This window comes from Fukomys damarensis, unplaced genomic scaffold (genome assembly GCF_012274545.1).
Source record: "Fukomys damarensis isolate Sample0158 unplaced genomic scaffold, DMR_v1.0_HiC HiC_scaffold_4, whole genome shotgun sequence".
In the NCBI taxonomy this organism is placed as follows: domain Eukaryota; kingdom Metazoa; phylum Chordata; class Mammalia; order Rodentia; family Bathyergidae; genus Fukomys; species Fukomys damarensis.
In genome coordinates this window covers 61557534-61582437 of record NW_022900916.1, presented here as the reverse complement: position 1 = coordinate 61582437, position 24904 = coordinate 61557534, and the positions used below count along the sequence as shown (strand labels likewise).

General features: G+C 37.0%; 1 protein-coding gene across 1 annotated transcript in view; it reads left to right on the top strand.

Annotated features, from left to right (window-relative positions):
- Nucleotides 1–22996, top strand: part of Vps50 (VPS50 subunit of EARP/GARPII complex) — a 135259-nt gene extending 112263 nt beyond the window's left edge. The window contains exons 23-28 of the mRNA XM_010603453.3: nucleotides 12284–12432; nucleotides 13429–13525; nucleotides 14580–14738; nucleotides 18208–18329; nucleotides 20024–20213; nucleotides 22312–22996. Coding sequence (XP_010601755.1) covers nucleotides 12284–12432; nucleotides 13429–13525; nucleotides 14580–14738; nucleotides 18208–18329; nucleotides 20024–20213; nucleotides 22312–22431 — 837 coding nt within the window. The 3' untranslated portion in view covers nucleotides 22432–22996. The remainder of the gene's footprint in view (nucleotides 1–12283; nucleotides 12433–13428; nucleotides 13526–14579; nucleotides 14739–18207; nucleotides 18330–20023; nucleotides 20214–22311) is intronic.
- Nucleotides 22997–24904: the final 1908 nt, after the last annotated feature.

Below are 24904 nucleotides of genomic sequence, written 5' to 3'. Positions count from 1 at the left end.
TCGCAGACAGGCAGGCAGGCAGGCAGCTGAAAAAAACCCCCTCTGGGGTCCTTGGGTCCTTCCTGGGTCTGTTGTCGCGCAGGCCGGGAGCTCCCGCGCAGGCCGGGAGCTCGTGCGCACGCCGCCGGGTGATCGCAGACCGCATGTTAGTTTTCTTTCTTCATTAATTAACATCTGCATTGGCAGAGAATATTAATTGATTTGCTATTCAATACATTCTTTGGATTGTAAATTAATTTATAGTCTAATCATCCTGGAACTAAGTAGCTGAAAGTAGTATTTTTCTTATATTTTTCCTATATATCATTTAGAATCTTAATAAGTATATTTTTCTTAATTTTAGTTTTTCTCTCTATATATCTTTTTTTTTGGTACCAGGGATCAAACTCAGGACCTTGCGCTTGTGAGGCAGGCAGCTGCACCACTGAGCTAAATCCCCAGTCCTCCCTATATATCTTCTAATTTTTACTTTAAGGTGTAAAAGGCAAAATGGAAGCACCATGATCTTAAAAATGACTCCTTGGGCTGGGATGTAGCTCAGGGGCACTGCCACCTGCCTTGTAAGCCCACTGTCCTGAATTTCATCCCCAATACTGGAAAAAATAAAAAAATAAAAATGCCACCAAAAATAATTTATCCTAAAAATTCAGTGTAAACTAAGAATATGTTTGGTGTGTAAAAAAAATTCAAAGCAATGAATCTAATTGAGGAAAAGTAAGAAAGGAAGTGGGTTTAGGCAATAATGTTACCAACAGTGTGAATTGTTAATCTTCCATTTGGTAATGGTAACTATAGCATTTCCTGTAAGACTTTGGGCCAACTTTAATAATAAAAAAGTATTTTAGATTTGTCTAGAAAAGTCCATTAATGTAAGTTCTCTTTGTAGTAGTAAATTAATGGCAGGAAAGACTAAAAAAGAGACTTTTAGTATGAGAATAATGTTTGATTAATGTTTCATTTCTCCATCCAAGGAGCATGTCCTCCTTTACTTACTGAACTGGTATAAACTGATCCCATGTAGGAGGTCTTCATTTAAGTGCACACAGCACATCCCATTTATTTATGTCAGCCTGACATTTTGTGATGTCTTGCTCTTTTCATTGTTATTTCCCTCAATGTAAACACAGACCTTTAGACTTTAAGCAGATGATTGCCATAATTTTTATGCCTAAAATGCCAGTATTCAGTGTGAACAAAGGAAGGCATTTTTATGAAAACCTTTCAATTTGGGAGCTAGCAATTCCATTGCTTTCTGAATGTTTTCGTGAAAGAACTCTGTATGTAAAGGGGAACTGAGCACATTTGTGTTAAAAGAACTAGGGAATATAGTGTTGGAATTTCAATTGGCATTGCATTGAGCAGAACTAAGAGACAATCTACAATGTGGGAAAAAATTTTTACCAGCTGTACCTCAGACAAAGGACTATTATCAAGGATATATAAAGAACTCAAAACAATCAGTCCCCCCAAATATAAAGACCCGATCCAAAAATGGGCATCCGAAATGAACAGACATTTCTCATACAAAGAAGTAAAAGCAGCAAGAAAATATATGAAAAAATGTTCCACATCACTGGTCATTCGAGAGATGCAGATGAAAACAACACTGAGATTCCACCTCACCCCACAAAGAATGGCTACTATCAAGAAATCACACAATAACAAATGTTGGCGGGGTTGCGGGGAGAAAGGAACCCTCCTCCATTGTTGGTGGGAGTGCAGACTAGTGCAACCACTATGGAAATCAATATGGAGATACCTCAAAGAGCTTGGACTGGAGGTTCCATTTGACCCAGCCATCCCTCTGTTGGGTATCTTTCCAAGAGAACTAAAAGAATCATATCACAGAGAAGTATGTGCACCCATGTTTATAGCGGCACAGTTTGTAATAGCTAAATCTTGGAAACAACCTATTTGCCCATCCGTTGGAAACTGGATAAAGAAGTTGTGGTTTTTCTATAAAATGGAATATTACTCAGCCATAAAGAGCGAGAGAATAGATTCATTCATAGGAAAATGGATACATATTGAAGATATACTCCTAAGTGAAATAAATAAGTCCCACATGTGTAAATACCAAATAGTTTCCCTGGTGTGAATATTCTGCAACAATGCATAAGATTCTAATAAGATTACTGACATTTAGAAATGGGAGGAAAGGAGCTAAAGGTGTAGGGAAGGTGTGATATGTAGGGGAAGAACAAAAAGGGAAAAGAAAAAAATGTGAGAGAATGAAAAGATGAAAATAAAGTGTTTGTAGATGGGGAGGGGAGGAGGGGGTGAAGGGAGGGCAGAGGTAAGGGGAAAAAAATGAGAATCAAGACTTGCCATGTAAAGGTACATGATCCCAACAATGAATGTAACTGTACTGTATCCCTAATGTACCAATAAACTCAATAAAAAAAAAAAAAAAGAACTAGGGAAGTGTTAGGTAACTGTTTCTTGTGGCTCCTGTCACAGGAGATAGGGCATTTCTCTTGGACAACTGATACCCCTTCTTTCGACCTGCCATCATCTTCTAGCACCACCTGCTTGCTTACTCTTTCCTAAACTTAATACACAGTAATCATCTAAATTCAAAGAAACTTTCAGTTTTATAAATATGTTGTTGCATGGTGGAGTCTGTGTAATCATAAAAAAATGAAATTAAAAAGTAACTGTTATTGTTGTATGTGGTGTTAATGGTGATCCTTGAGCTATTTTGGGTTTGATGTTGTACAATATTGTCAAGAAGTTCATGTCAGATTAATTATAAAATTTTTTAAATGAGAACATTTGTTAGGAGATTTTGTTATACTATTATAATATTCCAGGCTTCAACCAAAGCTGTAGGACAAAGCTCATTTCTCTGCAGTATTTATTCCCACCTGGTAACTGTCAGCTGTTGCTTTGAACCTCTTCAGTGTCGCAAAACTCCTAACCATCCAAGTGAGCCTTTCTTGCCTTACAGTCTGCCTGATAGACTGTGCTTTGTTATGATGTGGCTCTCTTGCCTGAATGAGTTATCTCTTCCTCTAACTCCTTTGTTAGTTTTTCATGGTTCAAGGTTTCAGGTCTCCTCGTCCTTCTTTGACTTGTCTGAGGTAGCTATCCACAGCTCTGAATGGAGAAGGAAGCAGAGTGCTTGAAGAGGTGCTGGCAGTAGAGAGAAGAGAGGAGCCAAGGGATGGGGGTACAATACGAAATACCTCATAGGTGGAGATTCATTATCTGTTTGTTCAGCCGTGATTACCACGCGTACTTAAGGTCCTTGTGCCAGTATGCGGATCCCTCTAGTGGAGGAGGCAGATAAAGAGTAAAAGAAAATCTAATATGAGCTAGTGCTGAGAGCTGTAAAGAAGTAGATACAAGGGCAGAAAGAGAGAAAGGGTGCAGTTTTATTTGGGCAATCAGGGAAGACCCCTCTGAGAAGGTAACATTAAAACAGATCCCTGAAGCACATAGGGAAGTGAGCCATCTGTATAAGAATTCACTTGGTCAACAAGCATTTATTTAGTGCCTGTCAATTGAAAACTTTGTGTGTGGTGTCAGGCACCATTTAGGAGTTAAAGACAGTTGTAGGTATGATGGGGGTAACCAGAAAAACTCTCTAACCATGTGGATCTTACTTTATAGTAGGGAGAGCATATTTTGGGGAAAAGTATTTGAGGTTGGGAAAACAGGAAATGCAGGCCCTGAGGAAGGAGCCTGCTTGCCTACTGCAGGAACAGGATAGGCACCAATGTAATTGGGATCAGGTAATTAGATGAAAGCAGAGAACCCTTGAGGGCCTGGATCTTGTAGTACCATTGCACTTTATTCTGAAGATGACAGGCAGGAACCTATTGGACAGCTTATGCAGAAGAGTTGATATGATCTGCATAATTATTTTTAAAAGAATTATTTTGGCTGCTTTTTGCAGTTTTGGAGAAATATGAGGTTTGCATTGAGGCATTAGTGGAATAAGTTAGCAAGATGTGGTCAGATACTGGATCTTTTGAGGGTGGCCTCATGAAGATTTGTGGAGGGATTGGAAATGGGGTATGTAGGACTAAGAGGAATCAAGGATGATATTTATCTTCTGGAGAGAAAATGGAAAATGAAGATAGGTAAGACTTTTGGAAGGAACCCATTTAAAGACTTCAGAATTCGTTTTCAAATATCAAGTGCTGTGATGGTAAGAGAGAAGTTGGAGCCAGCAAAAGAAGTTTTGTAGTTTTTTACATATAAATGGCATAAAACAGAGACTGGATGAAATCATCTAAGGAGTATAATGTAAGTATAGAGAAATCTGTGGGCTGAATTTAAGGGCACCAGAGTTTAAAGATTAGGGAAAATGACAAGTGGCCGGCAGAATAAGACAGACCAGCAGGGTGTGATGTTCTGGGAACGATGTACAGAAAGTTTTCAAGATGAGCTATGTAGAGTGCCACAGCATGAGTGTATAGGGTTGACTGTTGGATTTGTCCATATGGAGGTCACTGGGGACCTTGACAGCTGTTTCCCTGAAGTAAGGCAGATGAAAGCCAGATTGGAGTGGTTTGAAAGAGGAAAAGGAGTGAAGCAGACTGTCGTTATCCTCACTGTCATCATGCTCGTACAATTTGAGGACCTACTTATGCGAGGGAGCATGTCTAGGTACTAAGACTCAAGGATAATAAAAGTAGTTCTACCTCGCCCACAACTTGGAGCAGGGAGGGAGGGCAGTCGGGAAGCAATTGCTACCGAAGTGTGCTTTGTGCCATATAAAAACACTCGTATGTGCTTGGATGGTGGAAACAAGTTAGGATACATGTTCTTCATGAGCCACTGAGACAGTTATAGCAAGAATGTGGCCCATGAATTTGGACATTAGAAATAAGATGAAAAGAACTAAATGGAGTAGAGGTCAGCTGAAAAGACAGCTGTTTAAGGAGATGAGGTATATACGGCAAGCAGTCTTGGGGTGGGCCACCCACAGGCCAGTGGAACACCTTGGAATGAGGCTGTTACAAATGCCTACTATCTGGGTGACACATTCAGACTTTTTCTGAAAATAGATTGAGGCTGCCAAACCAGGGAGTAGTATGATCATAGCACTATTTAAAAGGATAGCATTGATATTGTAGAAAAATAATCCAGTTAACTCTGTGGAGAGTGGAGTAGAAACAGGAGAAGCTAGAGCTGAAATTTTCTACTTAGAGACTTATTGCTATTGCAGTCTTCCTGTTCTATTTCCTCAAAATTATTTAAAACTCTGTTAATATATAGTAATTATACATATGTCTAGGGTACAGTGTGATGTTTTGATACATGTTTACACCATGTAATTCTAAAATCAGTGTATTTACTATGTCTGTCACCTCATGGACCTACCATTCCTTCCTCTGAGAGCATTCAAACACCTCCCCTCCAGCTATGTTGAAATGTCAGAGCAATGCTTTGCAATAGAGCACCATTGTTTTCCCCTCCCACCCGCTATAAGTTTGTCTCTTGAGCAGTCTGTCTGTATGCCCTCTTCCCTTGCCCTTCCCCAGCCTCAGTAGCTGCTCTTCTACTCTCCACTTCCTTGAGATCTGCTTCTTTGAATTCTGTGTGTGAGTAAGATCATGTGGTACTTGCCTTTCTGTGTCCGGCTTATTAGACTCAACATAATGTCCTCCAGGTTTTTCTGTCTTGTCTCCAATGACAGGATTTTCTTCTTTATGGCTGAAGAGTATTCATCTGTTGATGGACAGTGAGGCTGATCCTGTATCTTGGCAATTCAGAGTAGTGTTGCAATAATAAACATAGGGTGTAGTGAAATCACTGAATATATAGCAACTCCATTTTCAGTGTCCTAGGGAACCTCCATACTGCTTTCCCTAATAGCTGTACCAATTTACATTCCCACCAACAGTTTGTATAAGAGTTTCCCTTTTTCTGTGCTCTAGCAAGTGCCTGTTACTTTCCGCCTTTTAGCTAATAGCTATGCTCACTGGGATGAGGTGATGGCTTATTGTGGTTTCGATTTGTATTTCCCTAATGATTAATGATGTTGAGCATTTTTTTTACTTTTATTAGTACATGTTTGCAGTACACAATGATTTCTATAGGGAATTGGTACTTCTACATAACACATAATTCTTCCCCCCATTTTCTCTATCCCCTTTTATTTTTGTGGCATCAGACTCATTTATTTATAACACCTTATATAGTTAATTATCATGTACAGATTGCAAACCAGACTAATAAGCCAAAGAACATATAAAATGTAAGATGATTATACTATGTCAAGGTACACTTAGATACACTGACCATGCTGGATTACTCCTCCTCCTCCCTTTTCTCCTCCTTCTCCTCCTCCTCCCTCTCCCTATTCTGTTTGCTAGTATCTTATTCAGGATTTTTGCATCTATATTCATTAAGGAGATTGGCCTGTAGTTGTCTTTTTTAGTTATGTCTTTCCCTGGTTTGGGAATCAAAGTGATAATTGCTTCCAGGAATGAGTTTATAAGTATTGCTTCCCTTTCAATTTCTCTGAAAAGTTTGAAGAGTAATGGCAGTAGTTCTTCTCTAAAGGTCTTGTAAAATTCAGCAGTGAATCCATCAGAACCTGGGCTTTTCTTTGTTGGTAAATTTTTAATTACATTTTCAATTTCATTGATTGTAATTGGAGTGTTTAAAATGTTTTTATCTTCTTTGTTCAACTTTGGTAATTCGTAAGTATCTAGAAATCTTTCCTTTTCTTCTGTGTTTTCCATTTTGTTAGAGTATAGGTTCTCAAAGTAGGTACTGACTGTTCTCTGGATTTCTGTTGGATCTGTTGTGACTTCACCTTTTTTCATTCCTAATTGCATGGATCTGAGGCTTTTCTTTCCTTTTTTTGATAAGGTTTGCTAAGGGTTCATCAATTTTATTTATTCTTTCAAAAAACCAGATCTTTGATTCATTTATTTTTTGGATCATTTTCTTAGTTTCCATTGCATTGATTTCTGCTCTAAGCTTTATAATTTCCTCTCTTGTTTGAGCTTTGGTTTTTTCTTGCTCTTATTTTTTTAGGAGTCTAAGATTCATCATTAAGTTGTTTATTTGATCTCGCTCTGTTTTCCTAGTTTGGGCATTCAGTGCTATGAATTTTCCACATAGAACTGCTTTCATTGTGTCCCATAGATTCCTGTATATTGTTTGGCATTTTCATTTGTTTGTAAAAATTGTGTGATTTCTTCCTTAATGTCCATGTGTTTGTGAAGCTCTTATGGTTTCTTGTGCTATTGATCTCCAGCTTCATTGCACTATGATCTGATAATATACAGGGAATTTCTTCGATTCTTTTGCAATCATTTAAACCTGTTCTGTGATCTATCCTGGAGAATGACCCATGTGCAGCCGAAAAGAATGTATATTCTGATTTTCTGGGGTGGAATACTCTATAAACGTCTATTAAATCCATTCTTTCAATAGCTTGGTTCAATTCTAGTATTTCATTGTTGACTTTTCACCTAGATGATCTGTCTGTTTGTAAAGGGGGGTATTTAGATCCCCCACTACAATTGTATTAGTGCTTATTTAGTTTTTCATGTTACTTAATATTTGTTTTATATTGTTGGGGTTATTTATATTTGGTGCATATATGTTTATGATTTTCCTCTCTTCCTCTTGAATTGTTCCCTTTACGAGGATGTAGTAGCCTTCTTTGTCTCTTAATCAATTTTGGCCTGAAATGTACTTTGTCTGCAAATAAGATTGCTACCCCTGCTTTTTTCTGGGCTCCTGTCACATGGAGAATTGTTTTCCATCCTTTTACTTTCAGTCTATGGGCTTTTTTTTGCAGTAGGTGTGTTTCTTGTATACAACATATTGTTGGATTTTGCTTCTTAATCCATTCTGCCAGTCTGTTTCTCTTGATTGGTTAGTTGAGGCCATTGACATTGATGGTTATAACTGATATTTACTGACTTATTATCATTATGTTATTGTCCTTTTGTTGACTCTTTTTACTTTTTCCCCTTCTCCTTTTAGTTTCTTGCCTTGCCTATTTGATTTGCTCTGTTAGGCCTCATGGTGTTGTGATCTTCATTGTCTTTTTCTAGGATATTGTTTAGAATTGCTGGTAGTGCTGGTTTGGTGTTCATGTAGTTTCTGAGGTGTTCTTTGTCGTGGAAGTACCTTATTTCCCCATCCATTTTGAAAGAGAGTTTTGCAGAATACATCAGTCTAGGTTGGAGGTTGTTCTCTTTTAGTACTTGAAATATCTCACTCCAGGCTCTCTTTGCCCTAAGAGTTTGTGTTGAAAAGTCTGTGTGATTCTGATGGGCTTTCCTTTGCACATGGTTTGTTTCTTTTCTCTTACTGCTTGTAGTACTTTGTTCTTCTGTTGGGTTTTTTGGATCTTGATTATTATATGTCTAGGTGTAGATTTTTTTTTTATTGTGACTGGGATTCTATATGCCTCACTTATCTGAATGTCAAATTCTTCCCCTGTTTGGGAAGTTTTCTGTCATTAATTCTGTAAACAGCTTGTTTAAGTCATTTGTATTTTTCTCCTGCTACTTCATGGATTCCTATCAGTCTTATGTTATTCTTCTTTGTATCATCTAGGAGTTGTTGGATTAATTTCTAATGATCCCCTACTGTTTTTAAGAGAGCTCTCTTTTTAAGGTCACTGACTGCAATCTTATCTTCTATATCTGAGATTCTATCTTCTCATTCTTATATTCTGTTGTGTACACTTTCAATGGAGTGTTTAATCTCCTGGATATCTATTTGAATCTGTTTTATGGATTCCATTGCTTTCCTATGTTGGGTGTTTATTGTTTCCATTTCTTTCTTATTCTGTGACTTCATGGCTTCTATCGTGGTCCTGAGCTCATCTATTTTTTGTCAGCTTCTATTCTAGTGTCTCAAATCATGACTTTCATTTTGCTCACCATCTCTATGGTTATTTGGGAAATTATTTCTGTTTTGAATTTTTCTAGAGCCTGATTGATCTATTTTATTACTTCCTCTGCTTTGAATTCAGGTTGTCCTGGTTCTTCACTATTGGCGTTTTCATCCTCCTTTGCCCTACTGTTTGCCATTGGTGAACTGGAAGTATGTCTTCGTGTCTTGCTTAAGTGTTTTCTCATTTTTATTTTTGTTGTTGGGCTGTCCTTGGTTTAATCTCTGGGTTATCACCCCAAATCTTCCTGATATAGTTGCGCCCTAGCTTCTCTGTCTGTAATGACCCACGGACATTCTCATTTTCATAACATCAGAGAAAACAGCTCATCAAATCAACCACAATCCTTTATGCCAACTGATACAATCAGCAACACAGTATGATCAAGACAACTTGGAAACTGAACACTTGTCACTAGTCTATCACTGTTAAACCATGTGAATTAAATTGAAATCAAGAAGCAGTCCAAAACTTTTCTGTAGTGGATAATCTTTTCGATGTAATATGTTTACCATTTAGGATGGGGGCTCAGACAGAGCTTGGATGAGAGGAGTAGATAAGTAAAAGAATTGGAGAAGGTTTCAAGTGAAGCCAGAGTACATAGAATGACCACACAATATTCAGGAAACTGTTGAATTCGAAAGGGATAGACAGAGTAGAAGTACAAGGACAAGAACATATCCCCTTAACGGCAATAGGGCCTCACTTTCCCTTGAACCCACTGACTCCTGTGTGAGGTAGAATTACAAGAAAAGAACATAAAGAGAAAAAATGATGAAAGAAGAAATCTGAGTTAGGGCAGGAGCAGAAACAGAAAGGGAGATGAGGGATAATATGGTGGAGCAAGAGACTGAGTTGGGGAAAGAGGTCAGAAAAAAGAAAGAATTTGAAGAGTGGAATGAGGAAAAGAAAAAAAATGTGAAGGGCCTCTTTCAAACTATATCTCTGCTGTCATAATATACAACATGCGCAGCCATGTGCAGAACCAAGACCCCTGATCTCAGGTACCTGATGGCAGAACCCCATGATGCAGACTGACCTTGGGCTGCAAGGCCAGATTGAGTTCCCGACCTCCTGAACAGTTGAACTCCACACCGTTCTACTACAGGTTTCCCATGCCCTTTTTTTTTTAAAGATGTTGAAAGGTTGGAACTCAGAAAAATACCCTTTCACCTCTGCCTCTGCAGAGTGGGTCCAAAGACTGGCACAATCAGGAGGTCTGACAGTGCATGTGCTGGAGGCGGGTGGTTGTGGAGGTTCAGTGGCGCCCGCGTGGCTACCTTCATGGTGCAGAGAGATAGTGGCTCCCAGTGGGAGAGGGCATGGCCATCCTTCCTGAGTTGGGTCAAGGCGAGCAGGCTCTCCTGGCGCTGGAGCGATGGTGTCTGCAGGTGGGAGAGTATAGTTATTTTCTTTTTAGTATAGGGAAATAAATAATGGAGAGGCAACATTGCTTAATTTGCATAGGTCCTTTAGAGAAACCGTTATTCCCCAAAATAATTTTTAAATGATAGTGAAGGAATGAAAAATGGAAGAGAATCATTATAGTTAGGAAAAGATCAGGAATAGAATTGAGGAATAAAGCCATTTCTATTTTGAAGGTTTTGTCATTTTTATTTCCATTTTGCTAAATTTGTAAAAGTAAAGATATTTTTACAAGAGTCTTATGCATTTGCTGACTCTTATTCATCTGAAAAATGTTGGTGGCATGTGATTATAGAATTGCTTCAACAGTAATGTAGATTGGTATTTTTTGGTGACTTTTAGATTAATTTACATCTGACTTTTATGCTTAGATTTCCTTTGAGGGTCATGTAAAGCACTTATATTTGCATTTAAACCTCCAGTTGTGCTGTCTGTTCATTCAGACCTTCTTTGAAAAATCCATAATAGAGATAACCATTTAATGTTTCCCATACCGAAAGTAGTTCATAAATGCAAATGGTTGTATTACGTAATGTGTGACATCTCTTCTTCCCCTGCCATTCCATAATTCGGTCAACTTTTTGCTAAACAATTGGATGGGTAAAAATATATATAATAGCATATCTTCATAACATTCTATGAATTTTTTTATTCTTGTAAATTTCTCTTTCTGAATTTTTTTTTCCAAAATGCAGTGCATACAGTTTGCTGCCACGTCATCATTTTCATTTTTAATCCAAGCTATTTGTTAGTAGAAGTAAATTTGGTTCAAAAAGTATTCCGTAGCAAGGTTACTATGAGATTATAATGCCATCAGCGTTGTTAGGAGACATTTACTGAGAACAGGCTTTCATGGAGTTGTTCTTTTTTACTCTGCATTGAATCTAGCAACTATTTAGGTAAGCAGTGTGATACCAGAGCTCTAAACAATGTCCTTTGACATTTGCCACACAAGGAAAAGCTTTTCACCTGAATGTATCTCTGCTGAAATATGGAGAGTGACTAGTACTTGGGCTGATGTTCTTCTAGTCCTCTGTCACCTACTGCACCTAGCCAGTCTAGCACCTCTTTACCTAAGACCTCAAGACACTCCCACGTGCCCCATCATCTGGGGTATATTTCTGTGAAGTCTAAGAATGTGTACAACTCATTCCACAAGCTACTTGCCCAGCCTCAGAATTCCTGGAAAGATAATTAGTAATGAGGAGATTGTTAGTCAGCATGGCATCAGAAGAAAGTAAATCAGAGATCTTGAAGTCTAACAAGGTTTCTTGACTTTGGAGTAGTCTGCATCACTTGTGTTGTCACATGGCTTCTTATCTGAAGCCGTTGGTTCTCTCCTGGGCAGCATAGAGCAGCCCAGCACACCTGCTCTTTGGACATCACTTTCCTCTGTTCACACTGACCATCTTCTTTCCTATCCCAAAGCTCTCTTCAGTCTTACACAGTACAGTTGATTCTATTTCATTTTATTGCACTGTACTCCTCTCTTCCTGAGATTATACCAAGGTTACCTTAATTAAGATTTAGGTGTGAAATGATTGATCAAACCATACTTTACAATTTTATCAGTTTTGTCTTCAAGGAACAGTCTCATTTCCCTCATTTGCAAGTTCTTAAGGGATATCTCACTATTGTCTCTGTGAAATAATCTTTCAATTTGTAAAGATTTGTTGTGTTGGCAGTCACACAATGATGTCGTGTATAGTGTTATGTGATGTATAGAATTATTTCCATTTGGTATAAAAAAGAAAGTTCAAATAGTTATGAAACATAAAATCAGAAAAAAACCTGAAAGTAGGTGTAATGTATACCTGTGAGTATTGTAATTGTAGTTCTAGTTTTGCCAGAACTTTTGTACTGTGGTTTATTGTTGTTGTTATGATGGTTTTTACTATTTATTACTATTCTTACTGTGGTCTATTATTGTTAGATTTACTGCTTTAGCTGTTGTATATACAATGTATATTGTATTTTCAGGAAGTTTCAACTGACCCTTCCACCACACTCACAGCAGCAGAAGAGAGAAAGGAGAAAGTGCCCAGCCCTCACCTCAGCCATCTAGTGGTTTTGACGTCTGGCGATACATTGTATGGGTTGGCAGAAAGAGTGATAGCCACAGAATCCTTGTAAGTTGTTAGAAGCAGTTGCTTTGCCCTTAAATATTTAAGAAAAGTTCTATAAGCAAGCATTATATAATTAGACTTCTAGCTATATACAACTCCCACCTCTAGAGAGCACATTTCTGAGAAGTATATGCTAACAGATTACCAGTTGATTTTAAAAAATTTTTTAAATTGCTTGATTTGTTTTCAGTTATATAAATGAAGGAAATAGAATTTTGATCTTTAGTAACATGATCCTTGCTATAGTTAAGACTTTAAGAAGTCTTACAATGTACCTTGTTTCCTTATTGATGACTGAAGATTCTAGAGAAACTGTAGTTACATTGTCAGCTCTATGTTAAGTGTATATTTCATCTTCACAAATCCTCAAATTTGTTAATTCATTTAAAGCATATAACTTGCATAAAGTGGCCAATGTAACTTAAAAAATTTGGCACACATACCTAAGTGGAGACAAGCAGTCCTGCACTGCAGTGTATCTGTGGGCTGTAGTCCAGGTTCATTCACCAGGCAGGTGGCTCCCTTCCTGCACACTTTCGTGCACTGAAGTTCGCCTGTGTGCTTTGGGTGAGTACATTTTTCTGTGTGTTATGAATGTGTAGATAACTTATGAAAAGTCTCACATGCTGAATCTGAACTCTAAAGTCTGCTTTATATGATGGGAACTGATCTTTAAAATAAATCTTTCAAAACTACTGTATTCTTTTTGTAATCTTGTATGCTATCTGTGCTTGTATCTTACATGCAAAACAACATAACTCTAAACCTGGTGGTGACATGATTATCTCCTTTGGAGTTACTCTTCTTTTCCTTCAAGTTCCATTCATTAATTGTCGTATAGATTGTCAGTGAATGTGTCAAGTTCAATCCACACTAACATAGAAAATAGTTTTAATTGTTAAAGTTTTGTTTAGAGATCTTAAAAGATTACTTACACAAAAACACAGTTGGCTCCAAATCCTGTAATTTGTTTACATGGTGGTTCTTTACTTGCTTTAGGGTGTTCCTGGCTGAACAGTTTGAGTTCCTTCAGCCACATCTGGATGCTGTGATGCCCGCAGTCAAGAAGCCCTTTCTGCAGCAGTTCTATTCTCAGGTCAGAGGTGGTCTTTTATTGTGTAATTTCACCTGGGAGCAAGGTAGGACTCTCACCAGTCATTTGGGTTTTTGTTTTGTTTTTCTACTGAAGTATACTGAAGTCCAGTCTCCAAACCCTGGGAGAGCTGGGTAGAATTTCATCCACTCACTGATGGATTTCTGTATTTTAAACAAATTATTGAGCACCTCATGTAACTTTTAGTTTAGTGAGAAAGCCAGTTTTAAGACCATGTTTATAGGCAGGTACAATGGATGCTGTCATGAGGGGAAAGAGCAGTGGTAGCATATTTAACCCCTACTGACGAGGGGAGAGCTGTGGCTGGGAGAAGCTTGTAGTCTCTGGAGGATGTGATGTCTGAACTGTGGCCAGGTAGAGACAGCTGGGAACGTACTCTAAAGCGGTGGAGTGTGTCACAAGCCAAAGGTGAAGTGGGGAGTGAGGTGTGTGTCCGCAGCTGGGAAAACTCAACTTGGCAGAGCGGGAAGAGGGCTGGTGATGACAAAAATGACTGGCATGACCTCAGGAACCAATCACATAAAGTTCTGTCATCCTGAAGTTGGGCTTCATGCCAGAGGCGCAGGGCACACGTGGAGGACTTGGGATAGTTGAGCAGTACTGCCAGGTGCTGTATGTTTTTAAGGGCGTATTTTGGGGACAGCCTGAAGAGAGGAATTGAAGGAATTAGATGGAACAGGGAGTCCAGTTTGAAGGCTGATACATGTTGCAGGCGGCAGATACTAGAATTCTGAGGTAGGATCCCAGGAGTGGACATGCAGAGAAGTGAACTTGGAGCAGTAACTGCTAGTCTTCATGAAAATCTTGAGTTCTATAATTTTTATATCGGTGGCCTTGAGTTTTAAACTGTCTCAAAATTATGTTTTGAATAAGGCCTTTGGCCTCACATTAAAATATTTTTATAAATTATAAATTATTCTCCAGATGTTTTTCTTATTTTCAGCTATGGTATATACTAGAAACAGGGGGAAGCATTCGCAATAAACTTGATACTTTTAGAAAATAATTATTTTCGTTTTTGTGAAATTTATTTCAGACAGTCTCAACTGCTAGTGAACTACGGAAACCAATTTATTGGATTGTAGCTGGAAAAGCCATCGATTATGAGCAGATGCTGCTCCTGATGGCAAATGTGAAGTGGGATGTAAAGGAGATCATGTCACAGCACAACATATATGTAGATGCGCTGTTAAAGGCAAGTGTTCTGGAAGACATCTGTACTGCAGATCATCCTACCGAGAGAAACATTCCTATGACTCTAAAAATAGGCGATTACAGTTACTATTACATTTGCATTTTGGTGTATTTAAGCCTCTGAACTGGATTAGGCTTTCTTTCTGAGTTTTATGTTCTTATTTAGATTGAAGAATACTTCATAAGTATTTTATTTTTGCTCCTGGATTTCCCATGTTGAGTTAGTGTTTCATTACTGCGTATCATGGCTGACTTTCATGCTGCTTAATCCCAAATAGCCATGATTCTGATGTCAGGAAGATACGTCTACTTAATTAGAAGTTATTTTTATGTTCAGTAGGCATATTCATTAGCAAGAGATTATGCCCTTGATCACTCTGGGTTGCGTTGTTTCACATTATTTTTGCAATGTGTCATATAAAGAGCTCTTTGCATTCAGTGACCCTCCAGTCTTTCTAGTTTCCTAGAAAGAATTGGACTTTATTTTTTCCATTTAGGTATAAGTAGCTATTCATAGCTCACCTGACATGTGTCATATAGTGACAGGAGTGCTGGCAATGTAATTGTGAATTGAAGAACCTCCATGCCTCCGGGAATTTACATGCCAATGGGAAGATGGGAGTAAATAGATAAATGGAGATACAATATCAAGTGATGCATGATTCTGTGAAAAAATTAAACCAGCTAAAGAGAGATGGGAAATGAAAGGATCTGAGTGAAAACAGTACCATTCATTTGCTCTGGTCACAGGAGGACTCAGATAAAATGAATGAAAGGAGGCCTGAGGGAAGTAAGTAAATGAGATGTGAGTGGATGAGGTGTCCAGAAGAGCATCTGAGAAGATGAAAGCATCTTTCAGAAAAATTTTGTTTTCCATTTTGGTCAGTGAAAAGAAATTGGTCCTCTTCAGCTCCTGGCTTTTGTCTCATTTTACAGTCACTCTTACCTTGTTAGTTTAAGGGAATACACCTAAGTAGTGATAAAGATATAGATGAAAACAGCAGCACGGATGGTCTGTTGTCTCCACTGCCAGCAACTTAAAGTCCATTTCTGAAGGACAGTGAGGCTGTCCCCAGACTTGAGGGGCGTGGTAAGCAAAGCCTAGGCGTTCCTTCTCGTGGGGATCTGAGGAGCACATGACGAGGTGCTCTGTATTTGCCATCTTGGAACTCAAAGATCATTGGCCTTGAGATAATTAAAGGAAAAGCTTTGGTTTCCAGAGCACCCAGGAGATTTTAATTTGGAATGTAAGGGACCTATATAACATAAATAATGATACCCCTCTTTTGATAATTCAGTTTGTGAAAAGTTGATTCTTAGTTTTTTTATGCCATGCCATCTCGATCCACTCAAGCTGCTGTAACAAAATACAATAGACTGAGTAGTTTACAAACAACAAATCGTTATTTTTCACAGTTCTGAAGACTAGAAAGTCCTAGATCAAAGTTCGGACCAATAATGCTGTCTGGGGAGAGTCCAGTTTCTCATAGACACTACCATCTTGTACCCTCATACAAGGAAAGGGGGAAGGTAGCCCTCGGCCTAAAAAAAGCACTAATCTAGTTCATGAGGACTCTGCTCATGATCTGATTACCTTTCCAAAGATCCCATTCCAGAGAGGGTTAGGTCTTCAGCATATGAATGGGAGCAGGGCTTGGTATTCAGCCCACAGCAGATGCCAACTATGGTACTCACAGGGGTATAAAAAAAGACTATTCATGAGTGTACATATTAGAAGAAGGCTATTTGCTTCAGTTATTTTGAATTCCAAGAAACATAATTATTATAAGGAGGAACCAGTGTTACTCAGATTATTAACCTGAACCCAATGTTTAGCCTGTGCCTTTCATTAAGCCTAAAAGGTTAATTATCTGTGATAACTTTTGTTTTTACTATTACTTTTCCAAGTTTAAATGAGGTGGAAGCAGCCTTTTATTGCACCAAAAAAAGTGTTTTAATGGAATGGTTTTATTATTCATGTAACAACCAGCATTCTCGAACGTTGAATTTAGCAATGAGTAGAATGTCATTTTGTACAGTGAGCTTATACTTTATCTTTGAAATTATTAATGAAAAGCATTCAGTTATGACTCTTGAAGTCCAAAGCAAATGCATAAATACCATAGCAAATACTGCTGCTCTGCTAGATCCATGAAATGCAGCAACAAATGAAGAGCAGTTACTGATTTTTAAGGGTTAGCCTAGTGAATGGATGATTCACGTCTTTAAAAGTAAAGCAGAAGTTGTAAAAATAAATCAGTAAGAAAAATTGTGATTGGGCCAAGGATTTAGCTCAGTGGTTCTGCCAGCTGCCTCCCAAGTGCAAGGTCCCAAAGAAAAAGAAAAAGAAAAATTGTGATTTAAGAAGTAGCAGAAGAGTACAGGATAGCACAGTTAACGAGGTTTGCTAGTGTAACCAGGAATGATTAGACCAGCTAATTTTTTCTCCTGTGTCTTTTTTTTTTTTTTTTTTTTTTTTTTTTTTTTGGTACTGAAGATCAAACTCAGGATGTCGAGCTTGTGAGGCAGGTGGCAGCCTCACTGAGCTAAATCCCTGACCCTCTCGTGTGTTTAATTAGAATATTTGAACACATGTCTATTCCAACTTGATAACATTGTGTTGCCACTCTTTTCAAGAAACTAAATCAAAATATCAACTTTAGGCTTTTTAAAGTTTATGTACTATATATTACTAAGGAAAGATTAATGGTGTTTATGTTTGTAAATGAGCATATTTAGATGAGACCATTGATTGAAGAGTGTACCATCTACTGTTTTTACATAATATCTTGAGTTGTCTTAATTATTTTTAATATTTAGTAGACTCACATATAAAAGTTAATAGACAAAGAAGTTCAGATTTTCTGTAGATATTAGGAAATATTTTTTCCTTTGTATCAAAAATTTGCAGCTCTGACATGACTTTTAAATCATTTGGTATGTACCAATTTATTTATTTTTCAAGAATGTTTAGGAAGGAATTATTTATCAGATTATTCTCTAAGGAGGATATTCATTCACAAATTATGAGTAGTTAACTTTGAGTTGAAAGTTTATTGAAAATTTTTTTAAACTGGCTTTCTGAAAGATATTTTTAAGCCAAATTTAACTCTTGTAGTCCATAGTGACAACCATAAAGAATTTTGAGATGTAGAAACATTTGGACATTGTCGAACGGATTAATGACACATTTATTTTGAAATGAAAGGTAGTGTACTTTATGTTATCACATAGTCCATTCATTTAAAAAAAGAAAAAACCCTCACCCTGAGTCCAAATTACCTTTGGCATTGATCACTCTTTGTTTTACTTCATTTGATTCTGGATCTTTCTAAATCCCCCCCACACCTCCTTCTCTCCTTCTCTCCCTCTCTTTCTCTTTTCTGTTGTTTTCTTTTTACTGCTTTTGTGGGAAAGCAGTGTGGCATGGCAGTGATACTCATGCATGGCTACCACTCTTGTCATCTTAGGAATTTGAGCAGTTTAACAGAAGGCTAAGTGAAGTTTCTAAGAGAGTCCGGATACCCTTGCCTGTGTCTAATATACTTTGGGAACACTGTATACGATTGGCTAATAGAACTATTGTGGAAGGGTAAGTTTTTCATGAATGCATTATCTGTTTCTTAAATGATAAAATATAATACATAAATAACAACATATGCTATCACTAATAGAGGATGAGAATAGATAAAGCTGATGATAAACAGATTTGGAAACATTATTAGAACAAACCATAAAGCCCACTGTGCCTGTCTCTGTGCTTTATTTTCTTATTGGTAACATAGAACTAGAATGAGTTTGGAATGCAAAATCTACTGGTTATCGAAAATTAAACTAATAATAACTATTACACTAAAATTTTTATGATGATCCTTATTTCTTCACATCTGTTGAGCCCTATATGTCGTTTACTGAAACAAACATTCTGTCACCAAGAATTATATCATTAAATCCTCCCTTTACTGTTGGAGAGGTACTGTTACTCTGCCTGCTTTATCAGTGGATCCTACACTCAGAACAACAAGTCTTAAAAGATTAAGTAACTCACCCAAGTGCACAATTTTTATAGTCAGAGAAGCCATGTGAGCTCTTGATTTTCTGATAGCAAAGTCAGTCCTCATAACCTTTCTATCCCTGTTAACCATCATTTTCCCTCTGCTAAGCCCATCCACATCTGTCAGCAGTAATTCATGTACTCAAGAGACTCTGCTTACTCTGCTCACAGCATCTAGAAAAGAAATAAGAATCAGTAAAACATTTAAAATATTCCTGAAGCCAGCTATTCCCAGACCACACACAGTGATCTAGAATTGCACATCAGTTGAATTTTCACACTATCATTATCTGATTTCTCTTTAGTTCTCATTTGTTATGAAAAGAACATAGAAAGTGGAAAGGTACTGGTAATAAACTGACAACTGTTTGGCATTCCATATTGAAGCCAACAATGCTATAAGAAAATAGCTGTGTCAACAATCATGACCAAAAAGTATTTCCAGTAAATTTGTTTAATAAAGTAGAAAATGTGTTAGATTTTAGTATATAACACTTTATTGGAAATTTTAAAAAAATTCTTGGTTACTCTAAATAATTTGAGTTGGATTTCCTTACAAATTTCCTTAGGGGAGATGCCTCATTTTCTGAAGTTGAATTTTCCACCCTCTGTATGATTGATTGAAGGAATGACTTAGAAGTAATAACATGTTACACAGTTATGGCTAATATATTCATGCTTATTATGAGTCCACCTTAAAGTACAGTATTTCAATGGGTGTAGAATAAGTCTGTAAAATTGATTTATCATGGAAAGTAGGTTAGTGTTCATGGGAGAATTATTTCATTGGTTTTCTTTGCATGCAGTAGTTGCAATATTGAACAATTTTATAAAACTAGGATTACTTTGGAGTACTCAGTTTAGTTTTATAAATAACTTGGCAGCGAGATTAACTGAAATACCACTTTAACTTTCCTGCAGACAGTTAAGTTAATTGAGTGGCGAGAACATAGTCTGTATAGCAAAAAAGAACTTTGAAGTTGGTTGATTTCTTTGCTTTACAAATGAGGAAACTGAAGGTAAGACAGAAAATAGCTTCTTTTTTGTAATCAAAATGACAGGGCATGAACTTAGTCCACTCCTCTGAGTCTTATATGCTCTCTTTTTCTGAACCCTCTCATTTCTGACAGTGTGTCAGAATGTGTTTTAGAGAAAAGTTCACGTACTAAAGGTTTCTTTTCCTGACCCTAGCCTTCCTGTCATTTATGTTGTCTCATTATTGTGTATCTTAGATATGCCAACGTCAAGAAGTGCAGTAATGAGGGTCGTGCTTTGATGCAATTGGATTTTCAACAGTTTTTAATGAAACTTGAAAAACTAACAGATATTAGACCTATTCCTGATAAAGAATTTGTGGAAACGTATATCAAAGCCTACTACTTAACTGAGAATGACATGGAACGCTGGATCAAAGAGCACAGGGTGAGAACTGGAAGACAGTTCATTGGGTGTTTATTCTTTTCCTTTGTGCTGGTCTCTTGTGTTCTGTTCTGTAATAATCATGAGAGGAAATTTACTTTTTTAACAATGGCTACTTGAGTCAGTTTATTATTTTCAGATTGTATTTATAAAGTGCCCTTTGCCTAAATAAATCCTTTGGAGCACCTTTGAATTATCACAGTAATTATTCATAAATATATTAGCTGTTTTTCCTATAACTGTGTTATAGGAAAACAATTGAAGTTGGTTTACACAAAAATATAAAGTTTTATGCTATAATATTCTAATCACAGTGACATGTTGTATTAACACTTGAAGATAATATTTACATGGCTAAAGCTTAATTTGCATCCTATATTAGAGTTTGCCCTTAATATAGATTTATTTTTCTTTTGTGAATATACAGATAAATACAGAAAAATGCAATTTAGTGCATTTTAGAATGCTGATTTTCATTACTGTTTAGCTTAACATAGTCCACTTAGGCATGGTGTGTAGGGTTGGCTTTTATGCCCCATGTATCCTCTGTGAAACAGGCGGTATGTGAATGAAGATGGATTTAATGAAAGTACACAGTGTTGAAATCATCACCAACTCTAGTGTTCACATTTAGTTAGGCTCTAAACACCATAGGTAAGAGTTCAGTAGTATCTGGGTAAAGAAACAAGGAATTATTTGTATTAACCTTGTCAGGGTCAGCCTTTTGAATTCTAATACACTAAAGAGAGGAAATGAACTGTAGCTTGGAACATCCACACTGGGTCAGTTTTGTGTGAATGTGCTCATTGTAGGTTGGAAGGAGAGTAGACATGAATATGTTATTTAATTGATTTTGCAGTGAGCCAGAATGGAGAAAACTTCAACACTGACAGTTCTAATGATATTTGAGAACTAAATGTTAACCCCATATTGATGGTCTGCCGAATGTTGCTAGAATCCATTGAATAAAGTAAACCGGAAACACTTCTGCTCTCACCCTGAGGGAGGGACTCACAGAAATAGTACATAGTAGCCAAGGTGAAAGGCACAGCTCTCAAGTATCTATTTTTTGATGCAAAAATGATACCCATTTTAAGATATCTTCTTTGAATATAATGTCCAGAAATGTTTTAGCTGGGTGTTTTAGAAGAACATTAAGTGATTGAAATCTGAAATTCAGTGATAGTTTCCCATCAGCAGAGGGAATTTGAGAGAAACTCCCCAGCGTGATGAGACTAATGCTCTGTGAGATGAACCTTTGCTTAGTGCCACTGGTTAAGTGAGATTAATGACCAGGTGGTGGCAGCTGCCCTCCGAGAGCACATATACAGACTGAGCAGTTCGCTGAGGTTTTAGATGAACTCGTTCCTGTCCTGTTAGTGGGTACTTTTAATAAAAACAGATTTTCTGTTTTTATAGGTCATAATATGTAGCCATTTTTTTTCTGTATGACCTCTTGGAACTCAAACTTGAGAACCAGACTAGTACGCAGAAATTTCTCATGAATCTCTATTTATTCTCATCCTCGGAATGCATTATCTGCAGTTCGGGAGCCATGCATTTGGGTAGCGGAGATAGACTTCAGTTACTGTCTACTGATTATAATATAAGGTTTAAAAAACAGTGACTTTCTGATCCTTACTACCTTATTCAATTTTGTATTTTAAAAGAGTTGTTATTCTATTGGAGATTTCTTTTTAATGAAAGTTGTTTATATAATGTAGTGTCTCAGAAACACTTAATCAGTAGCATTTTAAAAATTTGAAATGACAGTTATTTGATAACCTCATAATATCACAGAAACAAGGTGTGTGACCTTTTAAGTGATAAAAGCCTAGGCATGTCAGATTATTTTGCCAGAGGAAGGCAGATTCTATTGCTTGTTATTTCAAGTATGTACTACCACATCCTATTCTTTGCTTTTACAGATCAGTAAATAAGTTTTCTTCTTTGTCCTCACTGTAATTTCCACTGTTCTTCACTGGTTTGTCAAACTCAGAACTATGCCCTGACCCAGAATACCATATCTTTCTGTTCTTCTGTTGCGTTGGTCAGACACTTGTCTGCCATTACTAACTTTGGATTTTCTTTCTTTGAGCAGGAATATTCAACGAAGCAGTTGACCAATCTGGTAAACGTTTGCCTGGGATCCCATATCAATAAGAAAGCCAGACAAAAACTTCTAGCAGCTATAGATGACATAGACAGACCTAAGAGATAATGAACGCAGCTGCTTTTCCATGATGGTGTCAGTCTTCTCTCAGCATATATGACATGAAAGCCAATTTTTTCATGCACTCCTGACAACTCTGCTAAGAAACTCTGTGCATGTTCCTTCCAAATGGAGAGTGGAAAACACGAAAGTGTGTGTGGTGTCACCACATGACTTGGATAGCCTCTGGGCTCCTCACTTCAGTGTTTGGTCCCATGTGTTGCAGTCCTTTCCTGAAATGATATTATTGTTTCATAACAACTATTGTTATGTGGCTACAATTATACATTTTACGGACAAATGTACCATAAATATTATTTAGAAAAAGTGGTGGCTAATATATCTATGAGAAGTTTTTGGAGAATGAATTGATGTTGGCATTTTTTTAAAACCCCTGAACTTCTTTCTTAATAAGCATAATATGAAAGGTTTAATGTACAGTATTTCCTGATTAGGAGCACTGCATGAGAATTGAAAAGTGCATGCAAGTAAAATAGTTGAAAAATCAGTCTATTTCTGTTTTTAAATGTCAAAGTTTATGGCAGAGTTAATTTGGTTATAAAGTGATCATAAATGATGAAATTTAATAAATACTATGCTCTAAAATGATCAGCCTGTGTGAGACTACATTTTGTTCTTTTTATCCAGCAGGCAGATTTCATGACACTATAATGTAACTTTTTAAACATATTCTAGTTGTAATTATTTTATATTCTAAAACCAGTGGTGAGCAGTAATTTCATTGCATATTCTTTTTCGTTGTCTAAGAAGCACATAGAATGATAAATATGGACTTTTCTTTTATCTTTCTTTATAAAAATACAGAATATCTTTTATAAAAATTTTCCTCCCTAAGTTCAGCTGTTGACTTCGGAAAACAAAACCTGGATTGACCCACCCAGAGAGGAACTGTCTGTTAATCAAACAGAGGTATAGGGCCATGTGTTCACCTTTCTTAAATATCTCCTTTGTTACACAGATGCAGAAAAATATGCGTGTAGCCAGTGATGCACGTTAGAACCCAAGTGTAGTAACTATGTACTCTTCCTCTAAACATTACCTGGAGCCAGGTCTTTTTACAGTATATGTAAGACATGAAAATCAATTTCCTGAGCACAAATGCCAACTGTCCGGTAACAAATTTCGTGTGTGTTCTTTCTTACTCGTGAATGGAGAACATCTAAGTTCGGACGGTGTTGATCCAGGGATTACTGTGCACCAGTCTGGAGCATCCGTAGCTCATGAGATCCTGAAGAATTTCCTTAAGAAAGGCTTTATATCCTGTGAGTCTGAGGTGCTGAAACGAAACCGACGGGAGGTGTGTGATCGGGCACAGAGGGCGCGAGGAGACAGCCGTTCACTGTCACCGTACATGTCCAGCCCCAGCCCGGTGCGATGTGAAGCACTTTCACCGTGTGTCTGTACGTGGGTGTTCATGTGTGTGCCTGGAGGTTGTGTTTTCATTTTCATTTACTGTCGGTGTAAAACTTTCCTTTTACAAAAAGGTGAATTTGGTGCCATTATGATCTACTTGTGATACTAGATTGTGTACTTAGAAAGTAGATTCTGCTTGTATCTTTTTTTATCTACCTGCAGCTACTTGAAGAAAATAAGCATGAGATAAGCTTAGTCCTTGTGTTTAAATGGCATATTCAGCTGGGCACATAAAGAACTAATCAATCTTATTTATATCTCAGTTCATCAGGAGCTGCTTATTTTTTCTTTCTTTACATGAATTTTATGGCTGTATTCCATTAATTTTCTCTTCAGTTGGCTCTAGATAAAATGAACATCAATTACAGCCTGATAGAGCTTGTTTTTTTTTTTCTGAGTAATAGGGCTTGATACAAAAGAATTACTTATCTTGTTATAGATAAGAGACTCAACCACAGTTTGACAGATCTTTTAGCCTACCCTTACTTGGCTTTCACCATCTTCAAAATAAAAGTGGTAAATCTCAGTGCTTTTGAAAAAGGATTAGTTTTGTTTTTGCATTAAAATGTAACTTAATAAGAGCCAGCATCAAAACAGTAACAGGAGATTTGAATCATGAAAATTATTTAATAAGATAGTTACCAGACATTTCTCAAATACATTAGGCAGTGATCTTGAATTACAATATGACATTTTGTGAAACTAATTTTAAGATGAATAGAATTGAAAATCTGAGAAAGCAAATAGAATTATACATATTCTATGAACTACTTTCACTATCCAAATTTTCTCTTGGAAGTCTAAATTTTCCCAAACTTCAACGTTTTATATGAAAGTGTCCTATAGAATTAAGATTTTAAGTTGATATGGAAGCCTAGTAAATATCCTCTGAGAAAAGGTGATCATTTATACAACTACAATAATTTGCATTTTAAAATGTTAGGAAGATACATAGCAATTCAAATGAACTAATTTCCTTTATTTTTTTTAATAAGGCACCTCATAAAAGTTCACTTTCACAAATAAGCTCATTTGCTCAGCATACAAG